General features: G+C 36.8%; 1 protein-coding gene across 2 annotated transcripts in view; it reads right to left on the bottom strand.

Annotated features, from left to right (window-relative positions):
• CCDC141 (coiled-coil domain containing 141) overlaps positions 1 to 17,405 on the bottom strand; it is a 222,600-nt gene that overhangs the window by 100,673 nt on the left and 104,522 nt on the right. For both annotated transcript variants that reach the window (XM_033230994.1, XM_033230993.1), the window contains exon 6: positions 12,519 to 12,635. In XM_033230994.1, the coding sequence (XP_033086885.1) occupies positions 12,519 to 12,635 (117 nt within the window). The remainder of the gene's footprint in view (positions 1 to 12,518; positions 12,636 to 17,405) is intronic.

Below are 17,405 nucleotides of genomic sequence, written 5' to 3'. Positions count from 1 at the left end.
GGAGGATGAGGAGGGCAGGTCACTTGAGGTGAGGAGTTCGAGACCAGCCTGGCCAACATGATGAAACCCTGTCTCTACTAAAAATAAGAAAATCAACTGGGGCATGGTTGCGCATGCCTGTAATCCCAGCTACTCAAGAGGCTGAGGCAAGAGAATTGCTTGAACCTGGAAGGCGGAGCCTGAATAAGCCAAGATCGTGCCACTGCACTCCAGCCTGGGCAATAGAGTGAGACTCAGTCTCAAAAAAACAAAACAAAACAAAACAAAACCAAAACACACACACACACACACACACACAAAACTGTTATAAACGACCACATTTAATCTTCACAACAAACTGTAAATTAGGTACAATTGTTACCCCCTTTCACAAAAAGGGACTGGAACTTAGGCCCAAATACACAAAAAATTTGCCCAAGATTATATCAGAAGTAAGCAGAGATGCTCAAATTGAACTCCAGTTCCCTTGCCTGAGTGCTGCCATCCTGTATGCTACCTGGGAGCGTCCCATTCACTCTCTGCTAAGTAGTCTAAGATGCTACATGTTGCCATTTCACATAATGTATATCTACACGGTTTGGTAACATGTAATCCTTAGAAAACAAATTTAAAATATGTGTTAAAATGAGGAAATGTTTATGATATAATGTTAACTGGAAAAAGCATCACATTGTAAAACAACACATACAATTTTTTGTGTATACATACATATAGTGTATATGTGCACATAATACACAATTTTGGAACACTCATATGTAAATGTTTTATATTTCCTTCCTATTTCCATATACACCCACATACACTGTGATTTAATTTTCTTTTGTTTAGTTTTATGTCATTTCTATTTTTTCTAAGATGAGAAGGTACTGTGTAATCAGAAAAATAAAACAATAAACATATTTTGAAAGAGTCACTTTCTTGCATTGGCTCTACTGATGAAAATTATGCATTTAAATTACTTAAATAAGCTTGTGGGATATTCTGCTTTACTTCCTTATCCTATATTTATAAATATGTTTTAACTTTGAACTCTTCCCTTTGACTAAAGTTTCTGTGGGACCTAAGCACCTAAGCATTGATATTTTCTGAAGATCTCCAAATAATATTATTTGAAGGAACTTGGGGCCAAGATCACAAATCCAATTTATGAAATCACTCAATAATGACTAGAAAATATTTTCAATGACTTGGAAAATCGGATTAGATGGTGAATTGTGGAAGATGTTTTTAATCTTGAAGCTGAGATATGTGAATGCTGCTATATTAAAACATTGAAGATGATGTCTCTATACACAATTTTCAGTTTTGCTTCTCTCCCAGAACTTTAAAAATTATTATTAATCAAGAACTTCATAAACAACATATGTCATAATAAAAGACAACAATATAAGAAGTCATCTATAAAAATTAAGAGGAACATGAACATACATGAAACACATGGGTGAAACGTCTAAGTTGGTGCCTCTTAAATTTTAGCATGAATACAAATCCTCTTGGGGAATTTGTTAAAACACAGTCTCGTTCCATAAGTGTGATGGGTGGATTTGAGATTCTAAATCTCTAACAACTCTCTGACGCTGCTGTTGCTCTCTGGGAGTCACACCTTGAATAACAAGGCTATATAAGTTTCCTTTAAGCCTTAAAGATGGAGATTAATAACCTCCATCTCGAAAGAGATCATGCCCTTCCTAAAGTCACTCCCATTCAAACCACAGTAGTTTCTTAAGTGATTTTCTGTCTTCTATCTCCCTCCCATTACTGTCATTCACATTGTTTCCAAGGTAATCTCCCAAAATGCAAATCAGTTTAAGCTATACTTTGATGATATTGAATTGCCCATCTGGTCTCAAATCCAAATGTTTACAGCAGCCAGGCACATAATATGAATAAGTGAAGCAAGGCTAAAAGGGGAGGTAGGTCATGAGGAATAGTGGCAAACTAAGGACTGTGGCAGACTGATGTGCACATACCTTTTCTAAAAGAAACAGGTATTACTGGGCTCCAGCCAGGAGTCACTATGTCTATGTGGGAAGATGAGTTGATAATGCCAGATCTTCCAGTTTTTTTTAAAAAAAAACAGGAAATCTAGATTTCTTTTTTAACAGAAACTCCAACATTTTAAGATTAACATTATTTTTTTCAAGCCAGATGCCCACCAAAACCTACATAGAATCTCTGGGAATGAGATGCAGACATCAGTATTTTTTCAACACCCCCCAGGTGACTCTAGTGTGCAGCCAGAGTTGAGAAGCACTAATCCACACATTCCTCCATGGCACGAACTAGAAAGGGCCTGAACTTAACCAAGGGTTGAAGCTATAGAAGTACAGATTGGTTCATGAAGGGAGTTCTATTATATGAACATTATTTCTGATGTGTAAGAGAAGGACTGATTATACCTCCTCAAAAAAAAAATTAGCAAGTATTTGTTTGCATAGTATTTTAATACATCCTACAACAAATTCTGAGTTTCAAAGGTTGAATTCAAGCTTTGGGGCATCAAGTTGATTTATAATACAATTTAAGAGTATTTAAGGTTTTAAACCAAAGGATGGTTTATAATTATCCATGTCTGCTATTTCTTTGTCTCTTAGGCATGTAAAAGAAAAAAAGAATTTTCATATTCAGTAAAGAAAGTATAATTTAAAACAATTACCCACAGTCAAAGGTCATATTTAAAAATCCTTTAGTTTATTTATTTCAATACGTTCTGAATAAAGTATCACACTTATTAAGAGCTATGAAAGTTGCTGTATTTCTTGTTCTGAATGTATTCCAGTAAGAAATGATAGAGACATTTTCAAAGTTTACTTAGAAAGAATTCACTGAGTAGACTAACAAGCCATATACACCAGTTTCCTGCTGTTGAATTTAGCTGTGGGTAGCAGAGAACACCTGCTTTCTCTGTGTTACCAGATTATTTATAGGAGCTTCACTAATGAATCCTCAGCTTGATGCCTTATTTCTATGTTAAATCTTCTTTGAAAGGAACATTTCCTATTCTGTGCCTTGTATCGACACCCAAACAAAAGTCCAAAATGTAATACGCTGCTTACTACTTAAGGACATATAAAATTGAATTTCTTTTCCATGAACAAGACATTAGATTGTTGAAAAACCACAGATAAAAACTATTTGGAAGTTTACACTATGGATGGGAAAGGAAACCAAACAATATTTTTGGAGTCACTACTAAAACGTGGATGTGCTCACAAACATTTTCTTTTTTTAACTTTTATTTTATGTTCAGGGATACAGTGAAGGTTTGTTACACAGGTGAACTCGTGTCACAGGGTTTGTTGTACAGATTATTTCATCACCCAGGTATTAAGCCCAGTCCCCAATAGTTATCTTTTCTGATCCTCTTCCTTCCCCCATCCTCCACCCTCAAGAAGACCCCAGTGTTGGCTGTTTTCTTCATTGTATTCATAAGTGCTCACCATTTGACTCTCATTTATATGTGAAAACATGCACTATTTTGTTTTCTGTTCCTGCAGTAGTTTGCTAAGGATAATAGCCTCCAGCTCCATCCATGTTCATGCAAAAGACATGATCTCATTCTTTTTTATGGCTGCATAGTATTCCATGGCATATATGTACCAAATTTTCTTTATCCAATCTGTCATTGATGGGCATTTAGGATAATTTTATGTCTTCACTGTTGTGAATAGTGATACAATGAACATTGACATGCATATATCTTTATGGTAGAATGATTTCTATTCATCTGGGTATATGCCCAGTAATGAGATTGCTGGGTTGAATGGTAGTTCTGCTTTTAGCTTTGAGGAATCTCCATACTGTGATTTACACATTCCCATCAACCATGTGTAAGTGTTCCCTTTGCTCCACAACTTCACCAGCATCTGTTATTTTTTGACTTTGCCATTCAGATTGGTGTGAGATGGTATCTCATTGTGTTTTCGATTTGCATTTCTCTAATAATCAGCAATATTGAGATTTTTTTCATGTTTGTTGGCTACACGTATGTCTTCTTTTGAGAAGGTCTGTTGATGTCCTTTGCCCACTTTTTAATGGAGTTGTTTTTCTCTTGTACATTTGTTTAAGTTCCTTATAGATGCTGGATATTAGACCTTTGTCAGATGCATAGTTTATAAATACTTTCTCCCATTCTGTAGGTTGTCTGTTTACTCTGTTGATAGTTTATTTTGCTGTGCAGAAGCTCTTTAGTTTAATGAGATCCCACTTGTCAATTTTTGCTTTGTTGCAATAGTTTTGGGTGTCTTTGTCATGAAATCTTTGCCTATTCCTGTGTCTAGGATAATATTGCCTAAGTTGTCTTCCAGGGATTTTATAGTTTTGGGTTTTACATTTAAGTCCTAAATCAACCCATCTTGAGTTGAGTTTTGCATATGGTGTAAGGAAGGGTCCACCTTTAATCTTCTGCATATGGCTAGTCAATTATTCCAGTATTTATTGAATAAGGAGTCTTTACCCTATCACTTGTTTTTGTCAGCTTTTTTGAAGATCAAGTGGTCATAGGTTTGTGGCCTTATTTCTGGATTCCCTATTCTGTTTCCTTGGTCTATGTACCTGTTTTTGTACTAGTACCATGCTGTTTTGGTTACTGTGGCCCTGTAGTATAGTTTGAAGTTTGGTAACATAATGCCACCAGCTTTGTTCTTTTTGTTTAGGATTGCCTTGGCTATTTGGGCTCTTTTTGATCTTATATGAATTTTAAAATAGGATTTTCTACTTCTGTGAAGAATGTCATTGATATTTTGATAAGAATAGGGTTGAATCTGTAAATTGCTTTGTGCAGTATGGCCATATTAATGATATTCTTTCTTCCTATCCATGAGTGTGGAATGTGTTTCCGTTTGTTTGTGTTGTCTGTGAATTCTTTGGGCAGCGTTTTCTAATTCTCATTGTAGAGATCTTTCACCTCTCTGGTTAGCTAGGAATTCAATTTTTTTTTGCAGCAACTGTGAATGGGATTGCCTTTATGATTTGGCTCTTGGCGTGGCTGTTGTTGGTGTATAGGAATGCTAGTTATTTCTGTACATTGATTTTGTATCCTGAAACTTTGCTGAAGTTATTAGCTGAAGGAGCTTTTGACCAAGACTATGGGGTTTTCTAGATATAGAATCATGTCATCTGCAAAAAGAGAGAGTTTGACTTCCTCTCTTCCTATTTGGACGCACTTTATTTCTTTCTCTTGCCTAATTGCTCTGGCTAGGATTTCCAATACTATGTTGATTAAGAGTGGTGAAAGAGGGCATCTTTGTCTTGTGCCAGGCTTCCAGCATTTGCCCTTTCAGTATAATGTTGGCTGTGGGTTTGTCATAGTTGGCTCTTATTATTTGGAGATATGTTCCTTCAATATCCATTTTATTGAAGATTTTTAAAATGAAGCAGTGCTTAATTTAGTTCTATTTATGTGATGAATCACAATTATTGATTTGCATATGTTGAACCAACCTTGCATCCCAGGGATGAAGCCTACTTGATTGTGGTGGATTAGCTTTTTGATGTGCTGCTCAATCTGGTTTGTGCTTTGTTGAGGATTTCTGCATCAATATTCATCAAGGATATTGACCTGGTTTCCATTTTTTGTTGTGTCTCTGCCAGGTTTGGGCCTCATAGAATGAGTTGGGGAGGAGTCCCTCCTCCTCAATTTTTGGGAATAGTTGTTGGAGGAATGGTTCCAGCTCTTCTTTGAACCTCTGGTGGAATTTGGCTATGAATCTATCTGGTCTTAGGCTTTTTTTTGTTGTTGTTGATAGGCTATTTATTATTTATTCAATTTTGGAGTTCATTATTGGTCTGTTCTGAGAATCAATTTCTTCATGATTCAGTCTTGGGAGGTATATGTGTCTAGGAATTTTTTTAGGTCTGTATCGAGGTGTTCATTGTAGCTTCTGATGGTGATTTTTATTTCTGTGGGGTCAGTGGTAACATTCCCTTCACTATTTTGAATGATGTTTATTTGGATCTTCTCTCTTTTCTCCTTTATTACTCTAGCTAGCAGCCAATCTATCTTACTAAATTTTTCAAAAAACCAACTTCTGGATTCATTGATCTCTTGCATGTTTTTTCATGTCTTCATTTCTTTCAGTTCAGCTCTGATTTGGGTTACTTCTTGTCTTCTGCTAGCTTTAGGGTTGATTTGTTCTTTTCTCTAATTCTTTCTGTTGAGATGATAGGTAGTTTGAGATCTTTCTAACTTTTTGATGTTAGAAAGACATTTAGGGGAGAACACTAAATGTTGGGCATTTAGTGCTATGAATTTCCCTCTTAACACTGCCTTAGCTGTGTCCCAGAGATTCTAGTATGTTGTATCTTTGTTCTCATTAGTTCCAAAGAACTTTTTGATTTTTGCCTTAATTTCATTGTTTACCCAAAAGTCACCGAGGAGCATGTTGTTTAATTTTCATGTAATTGCATGGTTTTAAGTGATTCTCCTTGTCTTGACTTCTATTTTCATTGTGCTGTGGTCTGAGAGTGTGTTTGGTATGATTTCAGTTCTTTTCCATTTGCTGAGGATTGTTTTATGTCCAATTATGTGGTCAATTTTAGAGTATGTGCCATGTGGTGATAAAAATAATGTATATTCTGTTGTTTTGGGATGAAGAGTTCTATAGATGTCTAACATATCCATTTGGTCCAATGTTGAGTTCAGGTCTTGAATATCTTTGTTAATTTTCTGCCTTGAATTATCTCTCTAATACTGTCAGTAGAGTGTTGAAGTCTCCCACTATTATTGTCATAAAAATTTTCTAATTGAATTTTCAAGGCTTACAGGTGAGGAAAGTGGGGCTCACAGGTATGTAATGTACCCAAGGTATGTCATTCACTATGTAGTGAATGTCATAGCAGGGGTTTAAACCTGTTTTTCTCCATGTAGATGCAACCAAGTATAGCATTATAGTCAACTTCTAGATATTGCATTGTTCACAGAACATACTCTGTTCTGGAGTAAGGGAAGACAAAGAATATAGAACTATAAACATTTTGTCATTATAATTCCATTTTCTCTAATCTAATCTGCATTTTTTTTTCTTTTGGTTTGGTTTGTTGTAGTAAGCCTGCTAATTCAAGTGAGAAGAGGTTAATAAAGTGGCTAAGGAAAATGTATATCCAGCAAAGGCTGCCAGGTCTTTCCAGAAATCCTAACCCCATATATAGGACTGACTTCATGGTCAACTGACCTGTGCAATCACACAGAGCCTTATGTTTAAAAGGGGCCCATGCTGTCCCTATACTGAACTTCTCAATAATATTTTAAGAAAACTTTCCATAATTTTATTTTGCACTGGGCCCCACAAATTCTGTAGCTGGTTCTTTCTGTAAAGTGAAAGCAAGGTTTTGTAGATCACAGAACTTTTCTGTGGGAGACAAAAGGTAGTTGAGTCTCAGGGCACATGGCTGTCTACATACAATAAGGTTGGATGCCATAGACAGGAGATATGTCAGAGGAGAACTTTTTAGGTGTGATGCTTTCTCTCCTTACCTCCCTGGTCATTGCTCATCTTTGTACCTTTTTTTGGATAGAAAATAGTACCCTCAGTCCAGTACCAGTAAGAGAGAATAAACAGAATCCCATGGAAATCTAATTAGATGGATATCAGTTGATATTAGAGAGGCAGGCAACCTGATCTGTTTCTTCATGTGTCCATACCAACTCTCCACCATGTGAGCTGGGTAGAATACCACCCAGAGAAATAGATCATGGATAAAAGCAAGGTCCAGAATCCAGTCACTGGGAGGTCATCCAAGGGGTATACTCTTTTGTTTGTGTGGTGGAGGAGGGGTGTTGGGGGACAAATGGGAATGGCTGAATACTAACTGTAGCAAAAGAAGTCATCTGCACTTAGGGGTACTCTCCCCAACTCACCCAGAAGGGGTAAGTTAGAGCACTGGCTTTCATATCCCCAACATATCAAAGTTACTGATATCCCAATGGAACATTAACTCACAGGGATAAACAACATCTGTTGACCACAGGCAACACTGAAATACAGAAGAAGCAGAATTAATGCACTGGACAGACCAAAAATTTAATATATTAAAAAGTATATCTTAAGATATGAGCAAATACATTAGATAGGTAAAACAGAAAACCATTTGTGAAGAAGAATCAATGTCAGCAATTGGGCATGAAAAATATAACAGCTGAAGTGAAGAACTTGGCAGAAGGGCTGAATGGCAGAAGGAGTAGAGCAGAAGAATGAGTGCGCTATAAGATCAGAGATTAGGAAGGAATAAAGAAATAGGGGGAGGCAGTGACAAGTTAAGAAGGATATAAGTAGAACATCATGTATGTAATACAACTTTCCAAATTTACATTGCAACTAGAAATTAGCATACTGAAGAACACAAAGAACTGTATAAACTAGATGCAAAGAGTGTTATGGCAAAAAGCAATATGAGATCCATGTCTTCATACTATTTATGAAAATTAAAACATGTAACTCTATATTTTAGAAATAGGACTATGTCTAAAGACAAAAGTTGAGCCCATTAGAGTAGGTGCCTGTGAGAATGAGAATGTGAGGGAGACAGAGAATAAAGGCAAAGACAATAAGGTAAACCAAAAGGGAAGTGTAACTCTACTCTGAGGGCTACAAAAATGATTTTAAAGATAATGGGTGGATAGATAGATAAAAGAAGGCTAAGTGATTATCTAAAGTCACCAGGGAATCACAAAGAAAAACTAAAAGGATGGTTCTTCTTCACAACGTAAAAAACTTACTACACAGACATCAATCAAATGTCCTTTTCATATCAGGCACTGTCCTATGTGCTGGAAATACCAAGGTAAGATACTGTCTACTTTAAAAAAATACTGCTACTTCCCCCACCCAGACTTATTCCTTTCAACCAGCTCTGGAAAGGTGTTTTTTACACTCGTCTTGCTTTCAATATAACAAGCATAATTGATATTGAAATGTACATCCTATCTCATTTACAGGATTTGAAAATTAAAGAAAGTTTTGAGGTCATCTAGGCCTACCTCTCATTGCTTCAGGAATCTCTTCTATTTCCCAACCTGTGGAAGTCTGCTTTTCTGTCATGGCCATGAATTATTATTTCTTTCCTACAGAATGGCTGTGGATGTCTATTGCCTCTAGGACAACTCCCCTTAGCCTCTCTTCTCTGGCTTACACATTACGAAGACTTTAACTCTCATCATAGACAGCCTGGTTTGATTGCTGTTTGCCTTATTCTGCCATATTCTGGTTTGACCACCCCCTCCTAACCAAAAACTCATATTCTATCCATCTGTTCAAGCCCCATCATTCCAGAAAGCTGTCCTGGACCACCCCAGAATAGAGCACCACTCCCCCTTGTGCATATAGACTGATGGTGGTCTGTCTCAACCCATATGATTCGGAGACTCCTGAAGTCTTAATAACCAGTTATCTTGCCAGTGAATTCTCTAGTGTCTGAAATTCATGGCAAATATCTTTAGAACCTTTTTGTATCTACAAGTTATATTTGAGCATTCATTTTCATTTGAATGAATCAGTCTAAATAATTAATCCACATTTTTGTAATTTGTAATTAAAGGTGGATTAAGATTGATGGCTCTCTAGCCCAACCCATAGTTCGGAAGGAAAATCTTACATTGGAAAGAATGCTTCACAGAAATAAATAAAAAAAAGAAATCCCAATAAATAAACTAATCCTTTTTTTTTTTTTTAGAAAATAAATTTGCCAGGTATGATGGTTCATGCCTGTAATCTCAGCACTTTAGAGGGCTGAGGTGGGAGGATCACTTGAGGCCAGGAGTTCATGACCAGCCTGAGAAACATAGCAAGACCCCATCTCTACAAAAAAAAAAAATAAAACCAAAATTAGCCAGGTGTGGTGGTGTGCATCTGCAGTCCCAGGTGCTCAGGAGGCTGAGGTGGGAGGATCGCTTGAACCTAGGATGTCGAGGCTGTGGCGAGCTATGATTGCACCACTGTGCTCCAGCCTGAGTGACAGAGCGAGACCCCCATCTCAAGAAATAAAAATAAAAAGGAAAAAAAATTTACTCTCAGGAATGCTGTAGAGAAATAGGTTTCTCTGCCTCACTTTTCAAAAACAGTTTGGCTTGAAAACTACTTGAGTACATGGGGCAGTACTCAGCTTCTACACAAGATGCAGAGTAGTTCAGGACCCTAAAGGAAGTGGATATACTTGTATGGAACCTCCCAGGCTCAAACAATCCCCCCACCTCAGCCTCCTGAGTAGCTGGGACCACAGGCATGCACCACCACACCTGGCTAAATATTTTGTAGAGATGGAGTCTCCCTATGTCATGCAGGCTTATCTAGAATATTATTTATTTCTAAACAGGAATGAACTATCAAGTCATGAAAAGATATAAAGGAAACTTAAATACATATTACTAAGTGAAAAACATCAATCTGAAAGCCTGCATACTGTACACATCTAACTACATGACATTCTGGAAAAGGCAAAACTATGAAGAGAGCAAAAAGATCAGTGGTTGTCAGGAGTTGGGGGTGTGGAAAAGAATGAACAGGCAGAGCACAGAGGAGTTTTAGGGTAGCAAGAATAATCTGTATAATTCAATGATGTTCAATCATTCAATACATGTCATCATACATTTGTCCAAACCCATAGACTGTACAAAACCAAGAGTGAACCCTAATATAAGCTATGAACTTTGGGTAATAATGATGTGTCAATGTAGGTCCATTAAATGCACCACTCTGGTGAGGATGTTGATAATGGGGGAGACTATGAGTGTGTGGGGGCAGGGTGTATATGGGAAATCTCTACACCTTCCCCTTAATTTTGCTGTGAACTTAAAACTGCTCTAAAAATAGTCTTTTAAAAATTATTTTTTACATCCCTTATACCTGCAACTTAATAATATTGATGGAAATAATATCTATATGCTTTTTTGCTTATGCACATCAGAGGTGGAAATACAGCTATAAACTATGAGAAAAACTGTGGCTTACTAAGGTCAAACATTAACAAATATTCTACTCCAGACTGTCTTCAGGCTAGAGGAAACCATAACTCCACATTTATCATGAGTATAACCCCAAGGGATGTATAAATTATGTGTACACTATATACTGCTTTTTTTTTTTTTTTTTTTGGTATTAAAGGAAGCAGCATCCTATGCAATTCTGGTGATCTCTTGTGCTTAGCATTTGGGGCTTTCAATAGAATTTTCGCTGATAAAACTTGAGTTTGATACAAACAGAATCAATTGCCATATAATTCAATGAAAAAAATTAACCTCCTAAACAGATAAACCAAATGCTGAAAAATTTTAAGAACTTAAAAAATAATCAGTCATTATTAGTCAACAGTCTTCTGTAAGTGCACCTTTTATCAATCAGTCAAATATTCAAACCAAACACTTTGAATGCCTAGAAGACACTGGAGTGTTCAAACAGAAGCAAGAGACTGAAACAAATGTGTCATGATCCCCATGAAAAGATTTGTCTAAATAAATGCAATCTACTGCCTCCGTCCTCATCTTGCCGACTCCTATCCTCCCAGATATGTGAATATTTGACTTGTCTAGCCTGTATTCAGCTATTGTTTAGTAGTGTTGACCCATTGTTTTCTAGAGCTTTATGACTTAGCTCTACCTACAACTCTCAATCATCTAAAATATTAATAATACAAAGTTCTCTAAATCTTGAGAGTGATTATTCACTGTTCTCATTCCATCTACTATGATGGACTTCTGTTTTCTTGCAGATCAATATGGAGCCTCTGTAAAGAATTTTGGAAAGTATTTACAGACCCCCAGATGTATAAATGCATTGATTTTTCAAATAACAAGACACAATGGAGAGAAGGTCAACCACAACACAGGTGCTTTACTCATCTTGCTTTCAGCACTTCATGCTTGCATTTTAATGCATTCTATATACCTACAAGTGGCTGCCGGGCTGGTAACCATTACTTGTTGCAAAACTGAGAAATCTAAAGCAAGTCAAGGAGCAAAAGATATGTAAATGGGAACAGCAATCAAATTATATCTGGAAGTCATAAAAGTGATGACTCATAGTAATGATATCTCAGTGTAGAAAAAAATTTTAGAAAGCTAAAAAAGTATAATGTTTAAGAGCTTGGGCCTTTGTATTAGACAAAACCTAGAACTGAATTTCAAATCTGCCACTGACAAGATTATATTGGTCAAGCGACTTTGCATTTCCAAGCCTCTGTGTTTTATTTGTTTTGATGCATAAAATGGGGAAAATAATACCTCCCCCTTAGGGGTTTTATGATAATTTAGATAATGGATTTCATATACATAGCATAGTGCCTGGCATATAGTAACTATTCAGAACAATATAGTTATTGTTGTAGAAGCTGTTAATTTGTCTATCATTATTCTGGAAGCCCTGTCAATGCACAGTGGTATTGCTAATGCTATTGGGATATTTTTTTACATGAATAGTAGATTAATCAAAGAGACTTCTCAGTTCTCCTCTAAATTACCCACGGAAGCATATTCAAGAAAAGTTAATGCATTTTTCAATTATTTTTAAAGTGTCTAATATATCTCTTACCTTTGCTTTTATTATCAGTTCCTCGTGCTTACGAATTAGATCCTCATTGTCTGAAAGTGATGAACCTAGACTTTGTTCCTGTAAATCTCTTATTGTTTTCTGAAACCAACAAGTAACCTAGGTAAAAAGCAACAAAGAAAGATCAAAATTCAAATAATCAGAATAAGTGAGTAAAAATTCAGAAATAGTCCCTCAACCTTTCAAAACTTAAGCTACTTTAATTTCTCTTTATATAAACTATCTCATGTATTAAAATAATATGAACAAGTTTAGAATTTTTTCTTCATTTAACCTCTACATGCATAAAAGAAAAAAAAAATCCCAGAAAAGTATGAAAATGACTAATCAGTTCAGTAGATTATATGGCATGAATAAAATCAAAATCTCCTAACAAAGAATCAAAACACATTCCCAAGCAGTCCAAAAATCATGAATTCGTTTAAAACATATCTTCTTTCCTGGAAATGAATATGAATCTAAGTATAGTTATATAAACCCATATGAAAATATTAAACAGTATAGGTAGAATTATATTTTCTGCCATAAAATAGACTATGCAGAAATATTTAGTTTGCTACAAGTGCTGGAAATCTATATCCAGAAAATAGAGAGGTTATTAAAATCCATTAACATTATAAGTGGTAAGGGCATGACTCACATTTACATTTACTTGATTTATCATACATGCCATATACAGTGCTGAAACCACAAATAGCAAAGGACTTGAAATAATCTGTACCTTTTTAAATGATGCCAACACTTGTCACGGGGGCCCTGGATACAGATTCCTTATCCCAATTAAAGGAGACTTAGATTTTTTACTCTCGAATGCTGTATAGCATTATCCTTATGATCATATCATAATGACTGATTCTTAAGAGACTACTACCAGCTAGATAGTTTGCTAGTTGCTTTTTGGGCATCATCTCTATTTCTCTCAACAACTTTATAACAGTCATGATATCATCATTTTAGAGATGCGGTAACTGAGTTTTGAAGAGGTTAAGCAGCTTATCCACAGCCACATAGTAAGTAGCAGAGTTTGTCCTCCATCCAGTCTGCAGGATTTCAAAGTCCATGCTCTTTCCGTTGTGCCCTGCTGCTATGCTTGAGTCATTTCAAATCTTATAGCCCTGCCATCAGGGGAAATGACTTCAAATCTGAAAAATGAACGCTGGCAGCCCATTCAAAACAATGGGCATATAAATCCCAAGCCTGATACTATGTCTTTCCCCAGCCTAGGTTGTCTTGCCTGTTGCAGTCTCAGGATTTCTCTGAAATCCTGTAACATGGAGAAATGTGTGAAACAGGTGGCCAAGGAGAACTCTAGATTAGTTTGGAAGTTCCACACAATAAATGCACATGACACACACACACACACACATCAGAGTTAATGGCTCACCTAGAATAGGACACACCATTTATAGGGCTGATATCACAAGGCTGACTATGACAAAGAAGGTCTACACCAACTCTTAGTATTTCTCAGCATGGACTAGGCAGTTAAAATACAGGATGGAAGCATTTCTCCAGCTTTCTGCTAATTGGAAATGTCTTTGTTAACCACCATTTTAGTCCATCATTAGTGCAAAGAAAAAGAATACTGGTGACCTCGTAGCAGTTTTCATGTGACATACATCTCATTGTCTTCTGAATATATGGTAATCTATGCACAATACACACATTATCTAGTTAGTCCCCAAGATACACAAGTATTGTGCTTATGTATTTACAACTATTTGAAGAGAGTCTGTTTTTCTGGTATCCAGTTAGAGCTAGATGATATGTACAATGTGCCTATGAAAACACACACAGAGCATTTTATCAACAGCTATAAAATTTATTATTTTATTGTGTAAAACAAAATAATTTTCTCCCAAAAATGCAGTAAACCCCTATAAAAACACAACTAGAGCAATGATTTAAGGGTTTCCTCAAAGTGGATCATGATATAACTAACTTCCAGAGATCGTTTATTTTATTAAATGAAAGTGAGTTTTATTTATTCTTAGCTAAAGTGGGAGGGACTTGACATCTCAACAATGCTTTAATAGGGACAGTTAATATAGAATCAGAGTGGATGAAAAATGGGTACAAACAGGTGTTCTCTAATCTCTAAAAACAGGTGAGAAGCCTGAACCCTCAGATAATCTTATTAAACTTTGTGAGTCAAAGACTTGTCATCTAACACATGCCAGCAGTGATGAAAGCTGGGAAAGAGTGAGTTGTTTTGATTTTTAAACGGTATCTACTGACCTCATCTTCTGGATTTGGCACATACTATTTCAACTCCCAAAGGATACTATTCCTGTGAGACAGTACTATTCTCTTTAAGAGAATGTAAAGAACTATGATAATGTTTAGCGTGTCTTATTCACGTTCCTGCCTGTTACATCATGCTGACTCTCTAGATCTACACACTGTTACTACCAGATGCACCCTGGAAAGAAACATAAAAACAAGTTGGCATAACACTCGGAAGTACGTCAATCATCATGAGGGTGTTACATCTCATGATGAGGTATTCACACACAGGAGCAGACTCTTAGATCAGATTTACCATGTATGCTATGGGATGCACACAAAATAGGCTCTCAGAGTCCTTCCGATCACAAGATAGGACACCCTAAATAACCAGGAGCATGTCAATCATAATATTCTGCCACCCAGTAAATCAGTCATTGTGCCTGGCGAGTAGCTACTTCAGACAGCTGCATAGATATTCTAAGTGCACTTTTTATAAGGTTTTAAATTATGTCAGCTGCTGTCCAGAAGCCTGAGTGATAAGCACAGTAAATGATGCACCAGGACATTTATGTAGAACATGGTCCCTGCAAAACTAGGAAAACATGAGCCATAAGCTGAGGAGATGTGCAATGGAAGGAAAACAAAAAGTATTCGAAGTATGCACTGGAAATTGGTTCTGAGCAATGATGGATTAAAGGGGTAAATTAGAATATTTTTCCTTTCTTCCCAGTTTCTTTCAGTTTCATCTGAGCAATGTGTTCGTGGTCATCCCATTAATTTGATAGGGCATTCTAGGTATTTGATGCCCAGAGAAGATAGAACTCAGCAGAGGAGTGAGGCAGATCTTTGTAGTGGTGTGTGTGTAGTGATAGGGTGGCATCTATCACAGAATGACAAGAGATGGAGAAAAAGGAAAGTCAGCAAAGATACAGAGAGGAAGCAATCAGGAATGTTCAGTGAAAATAAAGAGCTTCCTTCAAAATTAAAGTGGGGTGGCAGGAAAACCTGCACTGTCCAATACAGTAGCCACTAATCAACATAGCTATCTAGTACTTGGAAAGTGACTAGTCCTAACTGAGACATGCTCCATGTATAAAGCACACAGCAGATGTCACAGACTTAGCATAAAGTATAATGAAAATATCTCATTAAGAATATCAGTATGAGTATGAGTATGGTGGTTCATGCCTGTAAACCGAGCAGTTTGGGAAGCTGAGGCAGGTAGATCGCTTGAGCACAAGAGTTTGAGACCAGCCTGGGCAACATGGCAAAACCCAATCTCTACTAAAAAAATACAAAAAATTAGCTTTGGGTGGTGGCACACACCTGTAGTCACAGCTACTCAGAGAGGCTAAGGGAGGAAGATCATCTGAACCTGCAAAGTTGAGGCTGCAGTGAGCCAAGATCATGCCACTGCACTCCAGCCTGGGCAATAGGAGTGAGACCCTGTCTCAACAAAAAAAAATGTTACCATTGATTACCTATTGAAATAACATTTTGTATATGTTGGGTTAATTTAAAAATATTATTGGTTTTCACTTTTTTTATGTGGCTTTTTGCTTTTTAATTTCTTTTTACTTTTAAAATGTGGCTACTAGAAAATTTAAAATCACATCAGTAGGTTGCATTCTATTATTATTGGATGGTTCTCCAATTAAAATATATTTGGACTATATTTGTTAAATGTAGACTTAAAGACTGAGCTTTAATTAGGGGTATTTAAAAAGTGGAGTCAGGAGAAGAGCGGTGTGAGATATCAGTTGGTAGCATTTATGAACATCTAAGTGTGGATGTTGGCTGCTACAGTTTTGATGTTTGTTCCCTCTAAACCCCATGTTGAAATTTGATTCCCAGTGTTGGAGATGGGATCTAATGGAAGGTATTTGGATCATAGGAGTAGACCCCTCATGAGTAGATTAATGTCCTTCCTTTGTGGGGGCTGTGGGAGAGTTCTCCCTTTATTACTTCCCAGCAGACCTGGTTGTTAAAAAGAGCCTGGTGCCTCCACGTGTTCTCTTGCTTCCTCTCTTGCCATGTGATCTCTGCATATGGAAACTCCCCTTCACCTTCTGCCATGGGTAGAAGCAGCCTGAACTTTCAACAGATGCCCAATCTTTCAGCCAGCAGAATCATGGGCCAAATAACCCTTTCATCTTCATAAATTACCCAGTTTCAGGTATTCCTTTGTAGCAATGCAAAATGGACTAAGACATTGGCTACATTCATTGGCTGAGTAAAGGATGATAGCTTTCGGGAAAGCAGAGGTAACAAAGGGGCTCCTCCCCACATTTTTTTCTTTGATTAGGTGAGACATGCATTTCTTTGCTTGTCTTGTTCATCACTGAAGACGCATGAGGAAAGTTGATACAGGGATGTACCAAAAATAGTGGGAAGGTTGGAAAAGAGGGAAGCTTGGGCTAAATACCTATTGAAGGTATTTAGCCTTGAGCAAAGAAGGACTCCGTTTTTAAAATATTTTTAATTTTTGTCTTGTTGGAAGTCCCACTTTGGACCCCTGCTGGTAGATAAGAATGAAGAAAGTAAAAGAAGTGAACCAGCCTTCCTTCCAAGAGAAGCATTAGGTACTAATTTAGGTAGGTTACAACATAACTTCAACTAATCTTTGCACCCCTCCTGTGA

Source organism: Trachypithecus francoisi, unplaced genomic scaffold (assembly GCF_009764315.1).
Source record: "Trachypithecus francoisi isolate TF-2019V2 unplaced genomic scaffold, Tfra_2.0 Lachesis_group13, whole genome shotgun sequence".
Classification (NCBI taxonomy): domain Eukaryota; kingdom Metazoa; phylum Chordata; class Mammalia; order Primates; family Cercopithecidae; genus Trachypithecus; species Trachypithecus francoisi.
The sequence above is the reverse complement of the archived record's forward strand: the minus strand, read 5'-3'. Positions and strand labels throughout refer to the sequence as shown.